General features: G+C 32.2%; 7 protein-coding genes and 1 long non-coding RNA gene across 11 annotated transcripts; 4 read left to right on the top strand and 4 right to left on the bottom strand.

Moving 5' to 3' along the window:
* Positions 1–17: 17 nt before the first annotated feature.
* On the top strand, positions 18–13,028 carry LOC118064065 (histone-lysine N-methyltransferase SETD1A-like). Its single transcript, XM_035078441.1, has 11 exons — positions 18–339; positions 435–624; positions 716–825; positions 1,676–1,935; positions 2,004–2,153; positions 3,870–6,156; positions 6,232–6,487; positions 6,560–6,680; positions 8,382–12,404; positions 12,476–12,733; positions 12,855–13,028. Exons 1-11 carry the CDS (start codon positions 336–338, stop codon positions 13,026–13,028), a joined length of 7,833 nt encoding a protein of 2,610 aa, XP_034934332.1. The 5' UTR covers positions 18–335.
* On the bottom strand, positions 2,147–3,424 carry LOC118064101 (uncharacterized). Its single transcript, XM_035078491.1, has 3 exons — positions 2,904–3,424; positions 2,638–2,820; positions 2,147–2,566 (listed from the first exon to the last, which is right to left on the bottom strand). Exons 1-3 carry the CDS (start codon positions 2,962–2,964, stop codon positions 2,298–2,300), a joined length of 513 nt encoding a protein of 170 aa, XP_034934382.1. The 5' UTR covers positions 2,965–3,424; the 3' UTR covers positions 2,147–2,297.
* UQCR-11 (Ubiquinol-cytochrome c reductase 11 kDa subunit) lies at positions 6,907–7,609 on the bottom strand. Of its 2 annotated transcripts, none has more exons than XM_035078493.1 (3): positions 7,494–7,609; positions 7,293–7,390; positions 6,907–7,186 (listed from the first exon to the last, which is right to left on the bottom strand). In XM_035078493.1, exons 2-3 carry the CDS (start codon positions 7,380–7,382, stop codon positions 7,013–7,015), a joined length of 264 nt encoding a protein of 87 aa, XP_034934384.1. In that variant the 5' UTR covers positions 7,383–7,390; positions 7,494–7,609; the 3' UTR covers positions 6,907–7,012. The 2 variants fall into 2 exon arrangements, with proteins under 2 accessions (XP_034934384.1, XP_034934383.1); XM_035078492.1 differs by having other exon boundaries at positions 7,475–7,585.
* Positions 7,691–8,228, top strand: LOC118064104 (uncharacterized). Its single transcript, XR_004690023.1, has 2 exons — positions 7,691–7,999; positions 8,091–8,228. It is a non-coding gene; the product is annotated as an uncharacterized lncRNA (long non-coding RNA).
* Positions 13,029–13,266: 238 nt separating the features above from the next.
* Positions 13,267–14,250, bottom strand: MED21 (mediator complex subunit 21). The gene is made up of 2 exons (XM_035078490.1): positions 13,900–14,250; positions 13,267–13,825 (listed from the first exon to the last, which is right to left on the bottom strand). The coding sequence occupies exons 1-2, from the start codon at positions 13,939–13,941 to the stop codon at positions 13,325–13,327; spliced, it is 543 nt and encodes a 180-aa protein (XP_034934381.1). The 5' UTR covers positions 13,942–14,250; the 3' UTR covers positions 13,267–13,324.
* Positions 14,251–15,073: 823 nt separating this feature from the next.
* Positions 15,074–20,414, top strand: LOC118064095 (synaptotagmin-1-like). 2 transcript variants are annotated; one of them, XM_035078482.1, is made up of 8 exons: positions 15,074–15,354; positions 16,160–16,208; positions 16,292–16,625; positions 16,719–16,879; positions 17,039–17,146; positions 19,315–19,435; positions 19,524–19,870; positions 19,931–20,414. In XM_035078482.1, exons 3-8 carry the CDS (start codon positions 16,295–16,297, stop codon positions 20,228–20,230), a joined length of 1,368 nt encoding a protein of 455 aa, XP_034934373.1. In that variant the 5' UTR covers positions 15,074–15,354; positions 16,160–16,208; positions 16,292–16,294; the 3' UTR covers positions 20,231–20,414. The 2 variants fall into 2 exon arrangements, with proteins under 2 accessions (XP_034934373.1, XP_034934372.1); XM_035078481.1 differs by having other exon boundaries at positions 15,076–15,354; positions 16,100–16,208.
* LOC118064096 (uncharacterized) lies at positions 17,741–18,880 on the top strand. Of its 2 annotated transcripts, none has more exons than XM_035078485.1 (2): positions 17,741–18,441; positions 18,519–18,880. In XM_035078485.1, exons 1-2 carry the CDS (start codon positions 18,061–18,063, stop codon positions 18,576–18,578), a joined length of 441 nt encoding a protein of 146 aa, XP_034934376.1. In that variant the 5' UTR covers positions 17,741–18,060; the 3' UTR covers positions 18,579–18,880. The 2 variants fall into 2 exon arrangements, with proteins under 2 accessions (XP_034934376.1, XP_034934374.1); XM_035078483.1 differs by having other exon boundaries at positions 17,743–18,441; positions 18,516–18,869.
* A 317-nt stretch (positions 20,415–20,731) lies between the features above and the next one.
* Positions 20,732–21,856, bottom strand: RpLP1 (Ribosomal protein LP1). Its single transcript, XM_035078486.1, has 4 exons — positions 21,632–21,856; positions 21,396–21,546; positions 20,996–21,097; positions 20,732–20,779 (listed from the first exon to the last, which is right to left on the bottom strand). The coding sequence occupies exons 1-4, from the start codon at positions 21,701–21,703 to the stop codon at positions 20,766–20,768; spliced, it is 339 nt and encodes a 112-aa protein (XP_034934377.1). The 5' UTR covers positions 21,704–21,856; the 3' UTR covers positions 20,732–20,765.
* Positions 21,857–22,365: the final 509 nt, after the last annotated feature.

Here is a 22,365-nt window from a genome sequence, read left to right as displayed (position 1 = left end):
AAAAAGAAAGCAACATACATAGACACTTTAGCACCTTACATCTGTATCAGTACTGTATTTGTAGGGGCGTAATTAATTGTTATTCCATTACTCCAATCCCTGTAAGGACAACGAATTTAATGAGTGCAATAAAGTTTTTGTGCATTTCTAGTTTTAAATCTTTATTATTTAAGTGTTATAAATGTGCTTTTTTATGAACTAACTGTAAAAAAACTAATCAGCTTATCAACCGGTTAAGAAATTGTCAAAAGATCATTACTGTCATGAAACATTCTTTTCTGGTTTGTCAGACGTGATTGTGATCATTCCTTTGATACCGCGGCAGACTTTTGAAGATGGGTGAGTATAGGTTATCAACATAAACTCCAGCTTAATAACTTTTTACAAGAATTAGACAAAAAATCTGAAAGCATCTTTAAAATAAATATTTACAGATGACTCGAATGAATCACAAAAGTGGCAGCAACATCTATCTCTTCTTAGAACTCAGTATGTCAATCTCTACACATCTAACAATGAACTTCAACAAAAATATGCAATAGCTACAGCTTCAAAGCAGGAATCTGGATTTATTGAAAGGTTATTAGCGACTATAGCATCTCTTTATGGGCAAAAGCAATATAGGTAAGTGTTATAAATCAATTTTTATTAAAAAATTTAATAGAATTGAATGTCTTTAACCTGCATAATCTATTAAATATTAAATTTATTACAGTGATTTGACTATAAAACTACCAAATAATGAAATACCCGCACACAAATTTGTATTGAGTGCAAGAAGTGATTTCTGGAATGAGGCTTCACTAGCGAACATATCCGTTTTAGGTATGTATAACATTCAGCATAAATATTTTATTTTAAATGACTAATATTAGTGTACACTATTACATTTTTATTCAACATATACCACTAACTTTCGTACTTACAACTTATGTATTTTGGATATGGAATCATTTATTATTTTAAAAACACCAATTTCTCGCAGAATAGTAAAAACATCTCTTAAAATAAAATATCAAAAACCTTTTATCAAACTAATTGATAACACCGTGTAGTTACGTTTATCACTGTACATTAAATATCACATTTTTATCATAAAAACAAGAACATTACTGCATCAGTTTTTTCAGTTGTTGATAACTGGTAGTTATATTTTATATTTTTTGAGTAGATTTACAAAATCTCTGATGACATTTCCTCTACAACATGAACATAAACACAATCAATATGTCCTTCATTATTGATTATTCATTCAGATCAATGTAATACATAAAACACTGATTACCATTTTTTTTGTCATAAGTTGTCTCAATTATATGCATTTTCTGATTCATTAATTCCATGAAAAATACTGTAGTCAGCAGAGTCATAGATGGTTCTAAAGATAAACACTTCATGGAAGCTAAAGAATAAGAAGTGAATGAAATGGATATAAATAGTTTTTTACTCTAAAAATTTGTTTTTAATTAATTAATTCCTTTTTATTAATCTTTAAATAAATTATAAACTCATCAGTTTATTTATTTATTTTATTATAAATGAGTATTTTTTATTTTTTTCTTCTCTTATTCAAATTAGAGTGATTATTTCTTTTAACTTGTTTACATTAATTATTTTATAGTTTAAAACATTGAATTGAATTAATTGAATTAATAAGTAAATGAATGTCTCTTAGATTGGAGTCATTTGGATGGTACAGCAGGAGCTATCCTTCTAAAGTGGATTTATACGAGTGTAGTTGACAAAAATAATTTAACATTAGAGCTGATGAAAGCTGCATCGTATTTTCAGTTAAAAGAATTAGTGGAACAATGTGAAACATATTTGATAGGAACTGTAAGTCTCAGAGATTGCGTGACTCTCTACACAGCAGCTGAAGAATTGGGAGCTGAAAAATTAAGGAACTATTGCAGTTCTTTAATATCTACACATTGGGTAATTTTAATTATTTTATATCAAGCTATTAAAACAACTTGCGATTGTGTGTCTACAATCCATTTTAGGAAGACTTAACAGGAGAAGATTTTAAAGAAATGCCTGGACCACTTCTGTATGAACTACTCAAGACTAAAAGTGATTACCCACTTCATTCAGCAGTCCGACTTGAACGGGAAGACGTAGTCTTTTTATATCTCGTAGAACACAATGCTGAGGTAAGTATTTTGCTCTTATTTTTTTTTCTCCAAAAATAACTCGTCTAAATCTTTTTATTGATACTCACAGCACGATTTTTTTAGTATATACATTTATTTACACATTTAAGTGAAGGCAGTGGGGATTTATATCGAGATAAAGTATCAAAAAATTGTTAAAATACTTGGAATGATAATACTCATAATGAATAATTCTTTTAACGATTGACTTCCATTGCATAAATTAAATTGACAAAAACAATATTCTGGAGGTCCACCAGGGGATCCTCTATCCTCTCCGGGAAAACAACCTTCCGTATATGCTGTTCGAATTATTTTTTCCGTGTCCCTCCAAACTTTTTCATTTTCATCGTACGTTTTAAAAACATTCAACTGTAAAGCACATCCTCTTTCTACACTTGTTTTTACCACGGCTGAAATTACAATGACTCATAATCGTTATTGAAAAGTAGATATGAATAAAAAAAAAATTAGGAAGACTTACATCCGTTGCCTAGTTTATGATAAATCGTACGCTTCATACACATTGTTGACTTTGGACAGTATACTTGAAATTGATAATTCTCTTCAAATTGACTACATATTTGCGTAACATTGACTTCATTTTTTACAGGTGCTACTGTACATTTATAACACATAATACCTTCACCCGACACTTCAGACATACCTGCAAAACAATATAATATCATTAATATATATAATTTTTCAAGAATAATTGTGTAGAAAGTTAATACCAAGATTCATTCTTACACGCAATCATAACAGGAATCCATAACAGCAATCTTTTATGAAATTTCATGGTCGTAAACATCAACTCATTCGTCGAAACTCACAAATAAAAATCATAGCTCCAACAATATAAAGTAAAAAAACCTAGCTTTACTTTTATGTCAATATGGAAATTTCTTAATTAACTGCATTTTATGCTGCTCTCTTCTCATCCTACTTCTTTGGTTATTATAAATAATAATGAACCTTTATTGACGCTAATAAAGAAATAGTATTTGACCTCGATCACTCCTGTCGGTGATCGATTGACACATCGATTAATTACTCAACACCACGAGGACGTTCACCATGCGTATGTTAACATCACAAACAACAAAATAATTATTTAACATCGAGGGAAACAATTTTATTTCAAATCTCGCGGTACTTCCTTAAACATCTAGCACAAGGTTGAAAAATAATCAACACATTTTCTGTGATAATTCTGTCATGCTTGTGTTTCTCTTACTGCTTGTGATAATCCACTTGACGTAGTCAGAAACTTATTGGTTGCAGCCAGTTTCAATATGTTCTGTGCTACGTCATCTCCCCACTCTTCTGCTACCTCAACAACGTCCACCAACTATAGCACACCCATCAATGCGCACGACTGTAACAGGGAATCTTGAAATCATTAATAAAACAACTTTCTTATACTTGGCGGAATGCAAAACGATTACGTATTTACTTTAATTTGGTCATTATGAGACAAGACAGGCATGCATTCCTATAGAACAAAGAAATGACTTGATAACGCTGACCAGAACTTCCGCAGCCAATGTATGAGCACGGATGCATGTAGTCACGTTAAAAGCATTCAGAGAGGGTCTATTCTATCCGGTTTCCCTAATAGAGGGATACACGATGCGTATCAGCGTCCCTTTTTTTATTCTTCATTTCTAGCACCAACTTGTTCACATGATTAACACATTCTTTTATTTATTTCAGCTCTCAACTGCAGTCAACGCTGTCGATCACAAGGGACGAAGAGCTCTCGAAGTTGCACTCAAGTCACGTCAGCCATCTCTAGCACGAACTTTAGTTGAACATCAAGCCGATTTGTGTGCTAAAGACTCCAAAGGCTTGACACTTTTACAGTCTGCTATTTATAAAGGCGATTCGTATGCGGCTGAGTTCATTATCGAACAGCTAGAGAACAGCGGTACTTCACAGCGATTATGTGACCCTTTGAGGTTGAATGACAAAGACCTTGATGAAACATTCAAGTTATTTGAAGGATGTTCAGTTTTGCATTTAGTTGCTAGACATAATACCCCTGACATGATCGCTGTGGCGACTAAGCTATTGCAAGCAGGTATTGATGAGAATTTGCAAGATAATCGAGGATGGACTGCTTTACATTGGAGTATTGCAGAAAAGCATGAACCATTGTTTGAACTCCTATTAGATTCTAAGAATATTGATTTAGATGTTACCACCAACGATGGTCATACTCCACTTTCTTTTGCTCTTAAAGTTGATCCATATCAAAAGACATTCGCGGAGAAACTTTTATCAAAAGGTGCAATACCTAATCCAATTTATTCTGGTACTCGAGATACTTTGTTACATATTCTTGCAAGAGAAGGAAAGGAAGAGGCAGCTATCTTTTTAGTGACACATTCCAAGGATGATAATTTATCTAAAAAATTCAACGCGGAAGGCTATACGATACTTCATGAAAGTTGTAAAGCAGGTTTAGCTGATTTAACTAAATTGTTACTTGAGAAGGATGATTTAGGATCATGTACAACAGCTGTAACCAAGGATACAGAGGAAGTACCACTTCATTTAGCAGTATCCAATTTACATTATCCAGTAGTTGAAGCACTTTTGAAATTTGCAAAGAATCCTAAAGATCAATTGGATTGCAAAGATAAAGAAGGAGAAACACCTTTAAGTTTAGCAATAAAAGCACCGCTGAAAAAAGGTCGAGAGATAGTTGCAGCATTAATTAACGCAGGAGCTAATATTAATGAAAAAAATGATAAAGGATTAAGTTTACTTCATCAAGCAATTTTAAAAGAAGACTCAGCAACAGCAATATTTCTTCTAGAAAATGGAGCAGACATGAATGAAAAAACAGCAGAAGGTGAAACACCTCTTCAATTAAGTGTACATTGTAGGCTTGGTGAAGTGGTGGAGGCTCTTTGCAGGCGAGGAGTCGATACTTCTACTGGTTGCCCTCTTTGGGATGCCTTGGACACAGACCAAGAAGATACAGCATCAATTCTAGTTTCCCATGGTGCTGATACTGACTGTTGGAGTCCAGGACCAGATGGATGTCTTCAAACTCTGCTTCATCGTGCAATAGATGATAACAAAGAAGAAGTAGCGCAATTTTTGATACGTAGTGGATGTGATTTAAATGCTCCAAGAAGACCGGGACCCAACGGCGAAGGTGGTGATGAAGCTCGAGATAATTGTACACCTTTACATTTATGTTGCCAGTGGGGTCTTGAACAAGTAGTTCAGACTTTAGTGGAACACGGTGCTAATGTGAACGCTAGAGATTCCGAAGGAAAAACCCCTATACATATAGCAATTCAAAACCAACATGCACAAATTATTTCCCTTCTTTTATGTCATCCTAATTTAGATCTATCATTAAGAGACAAAAAAGGTCTGAGTCCATTTGCAACAGCGTTAACTGTACGAAACAATAAAGCAGCTCAAGCAATATTAGAAAAACTTCCCAGTGCTGCAGAACAATTTGACAACAAAGGTAGAAACTTCTTACACATGGCTATACAAAAAGATGACATGGAAAGTATTCTTTTTTTGCTTTCCATTCAAGTCGATGTTAACTCCAGAGTTCAAGACGTTACACAGACACCACCACTCCACTTAGCCGTTGTTTCAGGCAACGAAATGCTCGTACGTAGTTTAATTTTAGCTGGTGCGAGGATAAATGATACTGATGCTCATAGAAATACTGCTCTACATGCTGCTGCTGCTGCAGGTCATGCTGCCGTTGTTTCTGCTTTACTTCAAAATAATATAAACTTTGACGCAGTTAACACAGATGGTGACAATGCGTTGCATGTAGCAGTGCGCAAAGGTCATGTAGCTGTTGTAAGAACGTTGTTAACTGAATGTACATTGAATGCAGAAACTGTGAATTTAAAAGGGAGAAATCCTCTTCATGAACTCGCTAGATCTAGTAGAGACAATGCAGCGACAATTTGTGAACTTTTTCTCGAATGTATGGAGCAGTATCCCATCAACAATGCAGGTAACAATTAATGACTGACTTTGCTCTTTTGTTATATCGAAGAATATTAATAATTGAAGAAAATAATTATTTCAGATGCTGATGGAAATACACCCTTGTTAATTGCATATATGAATGGCAATGGAAATCTCTGTAGGACTCTTGTAAAAGCTGGTGCATGTCTTGGATCTATGAATAAAGATGGAATCACAATTTTCAATTATCAAGTTGCTACAAAACAATTGTTATATCGATTATTGGATTCATTGACTCAAGAAGCTCCATGGACAGATAAAGATATTTGTTTGGAATGTGGTACTAAATTTACACTCACTATGAGAAAGCATCACTGGTAAATTTTTTAATATATATTTTACTTTATTATGCATCTAATCATGATGATAACAATTATTATTCTTTTCAGCCGTCATTGCGGTAGAATATTATGTAACAAATGCTCTGGTCAAGACGTGCCAATACTCAAATTTGGATTAAATAAACCAGTACGAGTTTGTGGAGTATGTTTTGATGTATTACAAATTGGAGCAGACTAGATGATAGTCAAATTTTCAATTGATTTTTTATAGATGACAAGACTGGCAGATAAATCTGCTGATACGTATTATAAGAAGAATTCCATTAATACCTTTGAACATTTATAATATAACAATAATGTTGTTTTTTAAATATGAACTCAAAAAGAAATTATGTCAAAAAAATTTAATTAATAAATCAAACATAATGACAATTGTAGTGAATCTTTACTTTTGATTATTGTTTAATTTAAATTTGAATATTTATTTCTAGTTTTAAATATTTATATACAGTCAATAGAACTATTAGATTTATTTGAAACAGATTAATTACCAATTGTAATCTACTTAAGCAATTTCATGAGACCATGAGCCGCACAATGATCAACACAGCTCACATAATCTATTATTTCTTCTAAACAAGTTTCGCTTGTTTTCGTTCTTGAATTAACTCTGTCATTGCAAGTATCCAATTTTTCTTTAAGTGTAATGCATTTAGGTTTTTGCCTACATTCCTCCTGCAATATATTAATGAAATATAAATTAATTATTGATTAACACAATTGTAGCAATGTTTCAATGAATATACAAATAAATTATGTAATATTTTAACTGAACACTCACACGACGAACTTGCAGAGGATCAACTAATTCTTCATCCTCGGCTTTGACGGCCGGTACCAATCGGGAGATAAAATTTTGAAAAAAAGACATTTTTATGCCTGAAAAAATACAAATACTATTTATGTCATGTATTTATAAACTACACAAGAAAATAAAGTAAATTTTTTGAAATTAACTTGAACCTTTTCAAGATAAACGTACACGCTGAATGGAGAAGATGGCTACGTCATGAACCAAGTACTGCTAGAGATATGAAAACGTAGAGCAAGAAGAATCGACATAAAAAAGATATCTATTTTATCATGGTTTAATAAATGTATCCACGCGTTAATTCTCCCCACCTTACTCTTGTTTATCGCAACACAAATAACAGACACACACACACATTAAAGAAATAAGACTTGCATTGTCTAAATTTTCAATGTTTGTGCATTCCCGCTGGCGTGTCGCCGCCTGGTGCTCTACGTTTTATTAGATTCTGAGGCAAACTAAAGCAAAGATTACAATTGGCTTTGGTGGCCCTCAGTACATATTGCATCTAGAACGAGTACGATAAACGTGTAAACGACGAAAGAAAAAACACAGCCGTGTCATCACGTCGAGTCAACGAGAAAAAACGAAAGGACTACGATCATTCCTCCGGGTTCGTGCCCGATACTTTTATGATGGGAGCTGACCGGAATCCTACCTGAAAAAGAATTTTCAAGGTTTGTCATTATTTTTAATTAACCTGCAAATTAGTATTTAAGTATGTAGCAAAGATATTGTTTAATATTCGTTTATTTCAATTTAATCTAGAGGTTAAATTTGGTAGCCGCTTCAATTTGGCTGCTGCTAAAAGTTAATTTGAGGTTATGTGACTGCAATAATTATTCTAATCATTATTATCAGTTATCAAGTTACAAGATAATAAATAAAGGGTATATTGAAGAACAATTGTTGTCTAAGTCTAATTATAACCTAATGAAAATGAAATAAATCCTTAGTATTTATATTATTGTTTATTGCTTCCAAATGACACGGTTGACAGTGTCGTTTTTGATTACAGAAATTTGTTTGGAATTTGATATGGATGGATAATGCCTGGAGGCTATGAACGGTATGGAGAGACATGGACATGGGCACAGTCATTCCCATGCACATCCACATCATCACCATCATCATCATCGGCATCATCACCATCATCATTCATCACCTGCATCATCTACGCCAAGTGCAAGTGGACAAGCAACGCCGCAAAATTTTAATCAACAGCCAAAGCATGGTCATGGACATGCGATTCATCCGTCAAAGGATCCTGCTGTTGTACCAGCACCTCCTCCACAAAAACTTAGAAATTATAAATTACTCGTTGATCCGTTTCTTACGAAAGGTGCTACAAAATTATATAGATATGATGGCGTTGTTCCTGGTGATCCAACATATCCACCTGTTCACCTTCGTGATCCACGATCTCAATTAACGCGAATATGGACACGATTGGAACAGTTGGATCTACCAGTTCCGCGATTTAAAATCGATGCTAATTATTGTGGCGAACCACCACCACTAGAAGTGACGTTTTGCCATCTAAACGACAATATAGACAGAACATTTTTAACTGATATGGTTCAAAAGTTTGGTGCAGTGGAAGAACTTACGATATATTATCATCCAGTGACAAACAAACACCTTGGTATTGCTAGAGTTGTATTTGAAACAACAAAAGCAGCAAAGGCATGTGTAGATAAATTGAATAATACATCTGTGATGGGTAAAGTACTACGGGTATTTTTGGATGCATTTGGTGAGGAATGTAAAAAAACTTATACAGAATTGACAACGGAAAAGAAACCAGAGAAGAAAATTGAAAAAGAAATTAAATCGGAAATTGATTCGGAAAAGCATACGCCTATTGATAAAATTGTTGATGATCGTGATGATTATAGAAGTAAAAAAAGTTTAGTTTCAGATAAATCGAGAGTGGATGGGTATATTGACAATTCACGGTTTGGTAATAAGTATAGAGACTATCCTACTCCTGGAGGTAGTACCGGTAGTGATTTAGGATATGGGACAGCCCCTAGCGAAATGAATTTTTCGAGTAGTTATTCTCAGAGTTCAACACCAGCTAGTTATGATTACTATTATTCTAGTTATCATCATCAACCAAGTGGATATGTACCTGCTATGCCATCAGGACCCCCACCACTTCCTCCACCAGCCCCACCTATGCCTACTCCTCCAGTTCAAGCGAATTCTGGAGTTTGGTGGCCTGGTAATTCTACTGGCTATCCACCACCGGTATGGCCTACACATACAGTACCTCCTGTTACTGTTGAAAGTGTTCCACCAATGTCTTCATCGAAAAATTCTAATGCCAAAGTATCTCATCCTCCAACGAAAGAAAAAGAAAGTCAATCAACAACACCGAAAACTGTGACACAAGATTCTCCAGTTGAAACTCGTAAAACTCTCGATTTAGATACAAGAATCGCTATGTTATTAAAAGATAAAGCGGGTGGTATGGCGCCACCTTTTCTTCAATTTGGTAGTGATTCTGAAGATGAGAAAAAATCGGAAGAAGAAGAACAAATGTTATCTGATCCACCAAGTCCTTTTCTTTCAGCAGAAGTGTACAAAAGTTGTTTTGAACAAAAGACTGAGCGAGCAAAAGAACGTAGAAAAGCTCACGAAAACAATATTAATCAATTTTCTGTTGATGAAGACCTCGGTAGTGTAATTAGTTCAAGTGAAGATGAAGCTCTTTTAGGAAGTTATAGTCCAGCAGCAGTAGATGGTGAACCAGAACCACCAAAAGAACCTCCACCACCACCCCCGCCTGACGACGATCGCATGTCACTGAGCCCTCTCAGTTCTGGTGATGAAAAAATAGAAGAAGTAATTGCTCAAACAGAACCCAATAATCAAATATACGGAGGAGCTTCTTACCCTGGTCATCTTACTCATTATCCACCACCAGCTGACATGTATGGTTGGCCAAGACCAACACATTATCCTTATCCTTACGGAGCTCCATATATGCCAACGCAATACCAGTCAACCACAACTCTTACTGGTGGTGTTGGTTCCCAAGGTACAAATTATTATCCCAATTTTCATTCAAGATTTCAAGCAATGGCTAATCATAATATCACAAAAGATAATCCTCAAGGCGCTACCATTAACGGTGTCCTTGAACGTGTAGTGAATGAATTAAAGCAAATATTAAAGAAAGACTTTAATAAAAAAATGGTTGAAAATACAGCATTCAAACTTTTTGAAGTTTGGTGGGATGAAAAGAAAAATGAGAAGAGTCGAATAAATGATGAAAGTACCACAGTGAACAATACAACAAAGGAAGAATCGAAACCATTATCATCACTTCTTGAACAAGCAACTCCTTTAGGTTTCAACTATGATGGTATTGGTCTCGGCATCCGAGCGAGTATACCGAAGATGCCTTCATTTAGGCGGAAAGTTAAAGCTCCAAGTCCTCCGCCACAAGATGAAGATAGTCGGCAATCAGATCGAATGGATACTGAGCTTATCGATAGCGATAGTGATATGGATCTTTCTCCGGTTTCACCATCTAAAGAATCAAAACGAAATCTTACTTTGCCAAGCAGTGCCTCGTCTACCTCCGCGTTGTCTTCAAATGAAAGCTCAAGTTCCGGTCCCAGCAGTGAATCTTCAGGTAGTTCCAGCGATAGTTCTGACGATGAAGAAGAAGCTGATTCAGACAGCAGGCTTTCTGATCATCGATTACTAGCATGTAATAGTAAAAATCCTGATATTCTAATGGAATTAGCAATTCAAAGATCACTTAATTGTCCAACACCTAGTGGTAGAGAAACCCCAATTCCTGAATTGGAGTTGGATGATGCTTCTGTTGATTTCCCACAACTCAACAACGATCCAAGTCCATATAGTTCTCCAAAGGCTGAACGTTCAGTTACACCAGTGACTAGTGTTACTAATGTACCTAGTGCAGGGTCAGAAGTTAAGGATGAACCAAAAGACATCTCGAAGATGGAAAATTCTGCTGCAGAAGCATTAATGACTCTCGCTGGTCATGATAATATTATAAGACACAAGAGTCCAGGTCCCATTCAACCGAATATCATTCGATCTATTCAAAACATGTCTTCAAAATATATCAATAACGAGCCTATCCTCAAAGAATCTGAAAAGATTGAAATGTTTAGTGAAATACCTACATCAGATTCAGAAGAAGAAAGCCTTGAAATTAGAAGATTAAGGTATCAAGCAGAGACTGAATTACGCTTGAATGGACAGCGAAGTCCAAGTACTACTAGACCACAAGCTGCTCAAGTATACATAGAGCATTCGTACTCTCTTCCACCTGCACAGGTTGAACCACCTCCCCCAACAACGTCCGTACTATCAACTCCAGCTCCTGCTCCTCCGCAACCGCTGGCTAAACCTAAGGCTGTGAAACCGGCTAAAGTAGAAAAACCACAGGAAAAAACAGAAAAACGAAAATACAATAAATATTCCAAATTAACGGCACATCAGAATCATGTGAGAGAAAAAGAAAATATCAATGAATTTATTAATGAAAGACTGCCGAAGAAATTGTCAGAAACACCACCTGTTACATATAAAGAAAGAGACATTATGACAGAGATGGGAGTTCTTTATGAGTTTCTTACCCGTGGTATTGATGCTGAAGATATCGAATACCTACGTCGAAGTTACGAAGCACTGCTCGCTGACGATAATCAAGGCTATTGGCTAAATGATACCCATTGGGTAGATCATCCAGCCACAGATATTCCCAGTCCGGCAAAGAGAAGAAAAAGAGATGAAATAAGACTTCATGCGACTGGAAGTGCCAGGACAGAAGGATATTATAAAGTGGATATTAAAGAAAAAGCAAAACATAAACATCACTATGCTCAAAGCATACAACGTTCAAATGAGATAGAATTGAGTGCTGGTGCTTATGTTGGAGGTGACGGTATGAGTAATGGGCCTAAAGGCATTTCGAAAGCTCTTACTGGAAAAATGCAAGCTCTATCCCGTGAAGCACGCAGCAATCAACGTCGTTTACTTACTGCTTTTGGTATTGATACTGATAGTGATCTTCTCAAGTTTAATCAATTGAAGGTAAATATTTTTTTTCCATATCAAGTTAAAATCAACGCTACAATACTATTCATTAAACGTATTCTCTTTAGTTCCGTAAAAAACAACTTAAATTCGCTAAATCTGGGATTCATGACTGGGGTCTATTTGCAATGGAACCTATAGCTGCCGATGAAATGGTCATTGAATATGTAGGACAAATGATAAGGCCGATTGTAGCGGATCTTCGAGAATCTCAATATGAGGCCACGGGTATCGGAAGCTCTTACCTTTTCCGAATTGATCTGGATACAATCATTGATGCAACAAAGTGTGGAAACTTAGCACGGTTTATCAACCATAGTTGCAACGTAAGATTTTTTTGATCACTCTTGAGTGACTTCTTATCTTCAACATTTTATTAGGAAGTTTTTCTATTTGTATTAATTTATATTTTTCGTTAATATTAACATGTATTTATTTATATTACAGCCCAATTGTTATGCTAAAGTTATAACAATTGAAAGCCAGAAAAAAATTGTGATCTACAGCAAACAACCAATTGGTATTAATGAAGAAATAACTTACGACTACAAGTTTCCACTTGAAGAAGATAAGATACCTTGCCTCTGTGGTGCACCACAGTGTCGTGGTACTCTTAATTAAAAATCAACAAAATTCAATATTTATCATCGTGTTTTACACGATGATTGCTCATCATTCTCATTATTCCTCACCTTATTCTCTTCAATTATCTTTTACTTCATCGTGTCCTACTCATATTTTTGTAAATAAAAACCCCTATGTAAACATTTTTTAAAAATGCAAATGGAAAATGCTAAATTATGACGGATAAATGAGTTTCTATTGAATTTAAACAAATAACAAAAACGAAGACAAAATGTCTTGTCAAAAAAGTTTTAATTCAAATGAATATTATGTACATAAATCCAACTAGTGTATTAATTAATTACATTCGATGAAGGATCCGGAGTAGAGTGTGAATTGCTGCTTGTAGATACAGAACCAACATTATTGTAATTTTCCTGCTTTAATGTTTGTGGTGGATTGAGATTCATAGATAATACTGTACTAGGTGTGATAGGATTTTGCATGTCGAGTTGACTCTGAGCTATATCTTGTAGAGCAGCTTGAATCCTTTGAAGTAAATCCTCACCCTGACGAACAATTTCCTCTAATTGCTCACCAGCTTCTAAATTTTCTTGTTCTAAACGACTAAGACTTGCTACCTGAAGTTCTTGTGATGAATCTTCACTTGGAAGGCTTTCTATCAACGTATCTATGTCCTTCGCACAGCGTGCAATAAGTGTAGCAAATAATGCAGCATAATCTTCTTGAGTCTGATGAGGTTGAGGAGTTCCAACTCGATCAAACCCTGGAAACTTGCTTGGAGTTGAATATTGTTGAAGAATTCCTATACTATTACAAAAGTGTTCAGCTTGCTATAAGATAGAAGTATTTCATTAATTATTTCAGAGGTTATAATTATGATGAATTTAAATTTTTATTTATATACCTGATTTACTGTGTCTTGTAACTGTGTCAAACGATCAGCCATAGTTTGATTGGATAGTAATGTTTTATGTACACTTTTAAAATTTACAATATAATATATTATATAAAATTTATTTGACAGATAATTGTTATTTCAATATGACCATTTTGCTGATCAGTAATAACCTTTAATAAACATAGGTTTTCATAGATTTTGTAATGTTCTCAATTCAAGTTTATTGTATGAAAAATAATTATACTGTAATTTTGTTCAATGTTCTATAAATTTATGCTTTCCTATAAAAATAAATATAAAAAAGCTTTGTGAAACTTGTGAAATAAATAATATTATTTTCTTGTATAAACTGATTTAAACCAATTATTATTCTGTCATTGAGACTGGATTGAAGTCGGAAAGCTTCTCAAAGTTGATTTTACGCCCTCCTTTTGTGTGGCAGAAAGCGGAAGCTCGATTTTATTCGAAATAAAGTAGGTAACATGGAGAATATAATTATATTATTATATTCTCCATAGTAGGTAACTAGGAAATCGTTTTGAAATTGATAATTTACGGGGAGTCCTAACAAAGAAACAAAGAATCTTAGAGCACCAAAAATTTTCGAATTATTTGAATTACTTTTTTTTAAAATTAAAAATTAAAAGGAAAAAAAAAACAAGAAATACTTTTATACTTAAGTTTATTTCATTACATTTGCATATCACAGTGATTATTTGTTATATAAAAAGTCTTTTTAAAATAAATATGCATATATTCATAAATATGTTATGTGTTATTTTTTGTTTTATTCTAAACATAACATTTGCTTCAGAATAGATGTCGCTCAAACAACGTTCCCAATTTTTTCGGCAAGATATTGAGTCGCCCTCTATCGAGTTTGTGTTTCATTTTGACGCGTAGATATAAAATTTATTAATTCGGAAACCACTAAATTATATGATTATCTTTATTTAAAAATTGTACATAAATCACATTAAAAGTTTATCCAATTAAAATAAATAAAATATTTAAAGGAAATATTTAAATATCATTTTTACACAAGACTAGTTTTTATTATTGTTAAGATGAAATTTTATTGTAGACAATAATTACGGTGAAAAATAAGCTAGATTTAGTGTCTGCATAAGCATAAAAATAAATAGATATACAACAATCAACTTCCAAGCATGAAACAAGTCACAATGGATGTTAAACAATTAATGTTTTTTTTTTTTATTTTTTTTCTAACTCTTTAAATGCCCCGCGTACTTGAATCGATGGATTGGCGTCGCCTAGTGGCGAAGTGCTCCATATCACGCACAAAACATACAATTTTATATGAGTGTTTAACATTTCTCCCCATTTATAACGTCACATAGTGGATTTTTTTTTATAATTTAAAAGGATTAGAATAATCAATTTACAAAAATGTAAAAACAGTTATAAGAATGATTGGATCCTTATATCCTACACCCTAAGGTAAGTAGTGCTCATTTTTATGCTCATCATATAATAATTAAATATATCATCATTTAATATATTTATTAATGGCATTAATTACTTATTATGGTCATTGATGAATTAATATTTATGTTTTAATTATGATAATGTCTAATGAAAATTTATATCATGGATTGATTATTTGAACAATTACGCACAACAAGTAATAGAATTAAGTAGAAAATAAAGAAAGTTTCGTGTTGAGCTTTTCATTAAAGTATAAGAGTCGATTCTTGTGCGTATAACTCGAAAATCAATAACTCATTCAGTTCCTGCATAAAAACAAAACACAAATTGTTGATCTTATACCATATTGTATGAATTTTTCATGTCTATTTTTTATAATTTTGTTAACAATATAAAACATTTTTGTTTTTATAATGTACACTCTTGGATAAGTATGAGTTTTAAGTGAATTTTGTAAATTTCAAGTTATCAAATGATTGAAGAATTATTGTTTTTTATTTTATTTTATTCAACAAAATTTTTAAGGAAAAGATAATTATATTATTATATGCTAATCATTAAGTGTCTGGGTAAAACAAAATTATTCATCTGAAAAGTAGTGATAGAAAATAAGAAATTAATGCCTTCAATTCAAATTAAATATTTCTTTTTAAGTGTAAAATTTTGTTATTTTTTGAATTATTCATCAATGAATAATAATAATAATTTAAATTATACTTGTTCATAAAAATTTATGATAAATTGTTTATCTGTACAGAAAAAATACCCATGAATTGGTTAACGCTTTAATAAATTTGTTTACAATCGAATTGGACAGAATTAAGAACTGAGTTAACAGCAATAGAATGTAGGAGTAAAGATTTTCGGTAAGCAAAATATTGTGAATATCTAAAATTTTATTTTTATTAGTGAAATAAATGCAATAATATAATAATTAAATTTGTTTAAGATAATGGATAGTCATTCTGCAAGTGCTGTTGCTATATTGAGCACGATTGGAGCTGCAACAGGTGCATTGTCAGCTGTTATTTTCTATGCTGTCTGTATAAGACGTCGGTTCCCTCTGTTTATACCTGGTGGTGGACCTTTAAATTGGTTTGAAAAAGACCTTCTGGAGCGAGCAAAGGAAACAGCAAAAGCATCAACAGAAAAGTTTGCTGAACTTGGAAAAGTTGGAAATATCCTTGGACGTGATCCAGTAAATAATGTAAAAGATGGAATATTTGATAATATCACTTGGCAACAGAAAAATCAACAATTTGATACTATCTCAGAAACGGCAGGTAACAATATTTTATCTATTTTATTATTAAAAATGAACTTCATCTTGTAAATTATTTCTATTACTAGTAATTATTTATTTCTATTCAAAACAGACAATGATGTACCAAAAACTCCTCTCACTCCTTTTACACCATCCCTTCTAGAAGATACGGTATTTTCTTCAAATGAACGTATGGTTGTGGTTAAAGTACAACCAAAAATTTCTAATGGATCAACTTTAAGTAGTACGGATAGTGATTCAGGTTACCGTAAAGTACGTTGTGTGATTTATTATTAATCACTGAAAAAAAAAAGTTTTTTTATACAAAATTCATTGAATATTTACTTGATATACTTATTTTTTCTCAGTGTATTATTGTAGAATACAGTTTTTAAACGTTCTTATGAAAAATACATTTACGTTTGTTTTTAGCAATCATCATGGTCATCTTCGTCTTCACTAGATGAAAGCGGAGGTGAATTGCAACTAAGCTTATTTTACGATACTACTCGCGGTATTCTGTCCGTTAAATTAATCGAGGTGAGTAAATTTTATTGTTAAAATCCATTATTTTTTTATTTTTAAAAAATATTATTCTAATTAAATAATTGTGTAACCAACAAGGAACTTTCCGATCTATAAATTATTTTAAAACACGTCTTTAAAAAATTATGATTTTACTCATATTGTGTGAATGTACAAATATTTGTGAGAAATTTTTATCTAGAAACTGATCATAAGATCATAGTTAAATCAAACATTGTGAAATGATAAATGATTGACGTCAATGCCACCTAGAACTGATTAAATTCCTACTCAGTTTATTAAATTTTTCATATCAAACAAAAAATGTGAAAAATAGGTCTGAGCACACTTTGTCTGTGCTAACACGACGAACTTCCCATTAGTAATTGTTTATAACAAATTTGATACATGCACACATCATTCTAAAAATATGTCAGTATGCTTGCAAATATCTTGAAACGTGGAGATTTAATGAAAATTCAAATTTTACCAATCGACCCAATTACAATAACTTCCTAACGGGAAGTTAAAAATGCTGACGTCCATACATACATACATACATTCCAAATTAGAACTGACGGCAATGCGCATGTTCCAAATCAGCAATACTCTACTACAGTTAGTTTTTTGCATACTTATTGTATTTTATTGATACCAATCCGCTGTAGATGTGCAAAATATCACTTTCGAGATATCTATTAAAAAGTTAATCAGTATTACTAGTTGTTTATTGATATTACTCAGAAGTTTCCTGTTTTTTCTATAATGTACTTTTCCAAACTTTAACAATAAGTAAAAATTCTACTTAAACGAAAGTGAAGAAGAAGCTGTATCAAATACGTTTGATAAGTGATACTCATATCATTAGTTCTCTGAAGAATTCCTCTTAAGTGAAGTCAAAACATAAGTTATAATTATAAAAATTATACATGAAGGTCAAGAAACAGTCTATTAGAACGAAAAATCAAAAAGCAAAAATGAAACGTCGTATGAGAGATTTATTGAATGGCATGGACAAAACAATTACCCCTGATGATCTTCTTGAAAGAGTGAGAAAAAGAAGAGAGCAACAACGAAAATATATGCGAAATCGTCGAGCAGATCCGGCTTATAGTAAAATAGAAAATGAAAAAAATCGAATTAGAAAGGCACAAAGGCGACTAAATGAAAAACTCAGATTGGAAGAAAATGAAAAGAATCTTGAACGTATGAGATGTAAGAGAAGGAATGGATCAGTTCAGAAGAGAAAAAGAAAGAACAATGGAAAAAAACAGATAAAAGAAGCAGTCAATCATGAAAATTCTGCAATAGTAAGTTAGATAATCCAGATAGAGAAATAGATTGGATATATAGATTCGCAATTACTGATTCAAATTTTTTACAGAAGGTTGAAGAAGTTCAAAGGACCTCAGATTCAGAACAACAGCTGAATAATAACGAGAATTAAATTTATCATTAAAATTAAAATCAATTAAAGAACAGTACATTATTACTATAATAAGTAGATAAAATAATAAAAATAAGAATTGTTATGTTTGGTATTAATGAGTATAGTTGTCGTTAGTTTCTTTGATATTGTGATTAGTATTGAAAGGCTGGAGTTAAAATAATTAAAAAATTATTTTCAATTATATAGCTAGCAAAATTACATTTTTATAATAATTACCGATAATGATATTTGATGTATGAATGTATGACTGTATTTAAATATGTTTGAATGAGTACTTTCTATTTATTAGGAAAAAATGAGTTTAAAATAACAATCTGTGTTTAATACATATTTTGTAATAGTAATTAATTTAATGAAGTAAACAATTATTTTATTTAAACAAATAAAATCAATTTAACTATTTAGAAAAACAAATTATAAGATGATTGAAATTAATAAATGTTTGTAAAAACATATCCAAATTGAACCAGTGTCCAAGTTTAGTTAATCAGATCAATAAATAAATGAATATAGATAGAGTTCTAATACTTTTTTTTTAAATCGCAATAAATTATCAATTGTGGGTCTGATTAAATACTCAATTCTACTGATTCTATTTATAAATTGCTGGCTATGTCAGAGGTCATCATTTGCTATTTATCAGCAATGTCTACTTGAATAATACTATGAGTCGGAAAGTTCCAAATATAAAAGTAAACGTAATAAAAGCATCAATAATTATTCAATTTTTCAGGCTCGAGATCTCAAACCAAGAGAATTAAGTGGAAATGCTGATCCTTATGCAAAAATACGATTATTACCAGATCGAAGCAATACATTGCAAACTAAAGTACACAAGCGAACTTTAAATCCTAGTAAGTAGTAATAAAAATTCTTGATAATTTTATTTTAGAGATGGTAAGGTTCTAGAATTTTTCTAATTTTTAAAAAATTTCGTTTTAGTTTTTGATGAAGAATTTACATTTGAAGTTTCAACACTTCTTGGCAATACATTAGAAGTCCTTCTATATGATTTTGAACCAGTATCTCAACATCGTGCACTGGGTTACGTCCATATACCTTTATCTTCTTATAACGAAACAAATCTTACTACTAATCCGTTAACATTAACGAGAATTGTCCGGAGATATGGAGCTGAAGGGAGTGTTTATCGAACAGATCCACTTGGAGAGCTGATGGTATCATTGTGTTATGACACAGCCACCAATAGATTGACAGTAATTGTTATAAGAGCTATCAATCTTTTTACTGATCGAGAGGAAGCTAAAGGATCTGATACTTATGTAAAGGTAATTATGAATTGAAAGATGATAAATGATTGATTTTAATGTGAAATCATTATTTTACAGGTAATAATTTTCAAAGATGGAAAAGCATTAAAGAAAAAACGGTCAGTTATCTGTCACGACGCTCAAAGTCCTGTCTGGAATGATGTTCTAGTATTCGATTTTGGAGATAGTGAAATTCTGCCTATGAGCACGATAGAATTTTCAGTAATAAGAACGAGTGGCCAAGTTTTAGCTCGATGTCAAGTTTCTCGCAAGTGTCAGAAAGATCTTTTCCAAAGAGTATTATCAGGGGTGGGTGCCTCAGTCCAATGGATTCCATTGGCCAGAGACATACCTGAAGCTGATTCTGTAGAAGCTTAGTAAAGTAGATGTATTGTAGATCAGTGACGTAAAGATATTGAAAAGATATTTTCACACCTTTCAACTGAAAAATGTAGGAATTGATGTCTGTTTTTGTTTTGCTTTGAATTTTAATCAAAGTTCTTTCAGTATTCTAGATATTTTACCAAAGAGTTTGCATTTATTAATTGTTGTTTTGTACGTTGTAACGCACATATATTTTCAAAGTTTATTTAAATATTAATTATTTTATTATGAAAATAATCAAAATAGAAATGATAGTAAATCTAATCATATAAATACCTCATTCACATGAAAGACTTATAAGGTTTCAATATTCATATAGTGAATAACAGTCAGATTATAAAGTACATCGGTGGAATTTTTCATTAATTGTAAGCGTAGCTTTTGATTGCAGAGTGGTTTTAACTTTACACAAATAACATTATTTTCATATCTTCACAATGGAATTAAATAAAATACTGCTTTTAAATTTACGTAAAAAAACGTTTTTTATTTTAATTTTTTTTACATAATTTACCGATGTTCATTTTTATTAATCGAAGAGACCTGTAACAAAAGTAAATAAGATATTAAAAACAAATGTAATATAACAATAATATAATGTTACTACTGAAAATATTTTGATATCATTTTAAAGCTACTCTACACAAATGAATTCAGTAGCTAATACATGTAATATGGATAATCATTTAAATTTAAAAATTAAATAAATCACAATTGGAATGAAAACATGAATAAAATATTAATATATATTTCACTTACCGAAGCCCATGTCCTCGTCACTCTCTTCTTCAGGTTCTTCCTTCTTTTTCTCTGCTTCTTTAGCAGGAGCTGCGTCTGAAGCAGCGGCGGCAGCAACGGGTGCTAGAAATGATCATTATTACACATTAATATATGTAATAAAATAATTTAAATTAAGAAAACTACAAATTTCATATTTAAAAAATTGTAGCAAGTAAGAAAATAAATCTATTTTATTTTAAACGAGATTTTATATTTCCTACTTTCATCAATTTCCTCATTTTTGCTGACCGTACCAGCTTTTGATAAACGCTGGTATAGTGGATGAAATGAGGTATGAAAATAATAATTATGACTTAAAATAATTAAAGTAATAGTTGAAAAAGCTATAATGACTTTTTGGTAAAGTGAAAAATCTTACCACCAGCTGCTGGAGCTGCTCCAACGCCAGATCCGATCTTGGTGATCAAATCTTTGATGTTGATACCTTCCAATGCTTTTGCAAAAAGTCCTGGCCAATAAGGCTCAACATCAACATTCGCTGCTTTGAGAATTGTTTGAATTTTCTCACCCTAATAAAATTAATATCAGATTTTTATTTATTGCCTTGTGATGTAAATAATACAGCATGAGTGAAACATTTTTTAGGTTACTCACAGTGACAGCTACATCATCATCAGCGAGGATGAGTGCGGAGTAAACGCAAGCAAGTTCTGCCTTTGTCGACATTTTATCTTTTATTTTTTTTTATAAATTAGAGTAGATGATTTAAATTCAATGTGCAAGTCGCCGATTACGGCTTTACCTTATACAAGAACAAGCACACGGGTCACCTACTTGGTCACAAAAGAAAGAAAAAAGAGGTTGGGATCGTCACATCGTCTGCCGGAAATTACAGCCGAGTTCAAATTGAATGATTTATTTTTTTCTTATCTACATTTTACGTCACTGAAACTATAGTACTCGAATCACTACGCATAAATGCCTTCACCAATGAGCTTGCGTTTTTAAAAAATATAGTACCAGACATAAATGCTGTGTGATTTTTTATAGGACGGTATAGGGAAATCACATGTATAACCTTTAAAAAATTGAATAGCATTTATGTCCGGTATAACGAATACTGTATCCTCATTTTTGCTATAATGGCTAGAGTTACATTCGTCCCAGTGACTACTTTTTAAAATGTATTCTTACGCTAGTGGGTTAATTCAAAAATCATGTTAAGAAAATATATAAATAAATGAAGTTTATTTGTAACACAAATAATGAAACATACAATGTGATACATTTAAAATATGAATTACTTCGAATAATAATGATTAAATTATTGATTGATATCCAAATAATTTGGTTTAAAATATTCATTTGTTATTTAAAGTTACAAGTTT

This window comes from Chelonus insularis, unplaced genomic scaffold (assembly GCF_013357705.1).
Source record: "Chelonus insularis isolate UGA/USDA-ARS -01 unplaced genomic scaffold, ASM1335770v1 contig_160_pilon, whole genome shotgun sequence".
NCBI classification, from domain to species: Eukaryota; Metazoa; Arthropoda; class Insecta; order Hymenoptera; family Braconidae; genus Chelonus; species Chelonus insularis.
This window is presented reverse-complemented; position numbering and strand designations above follow the sequence as displayed.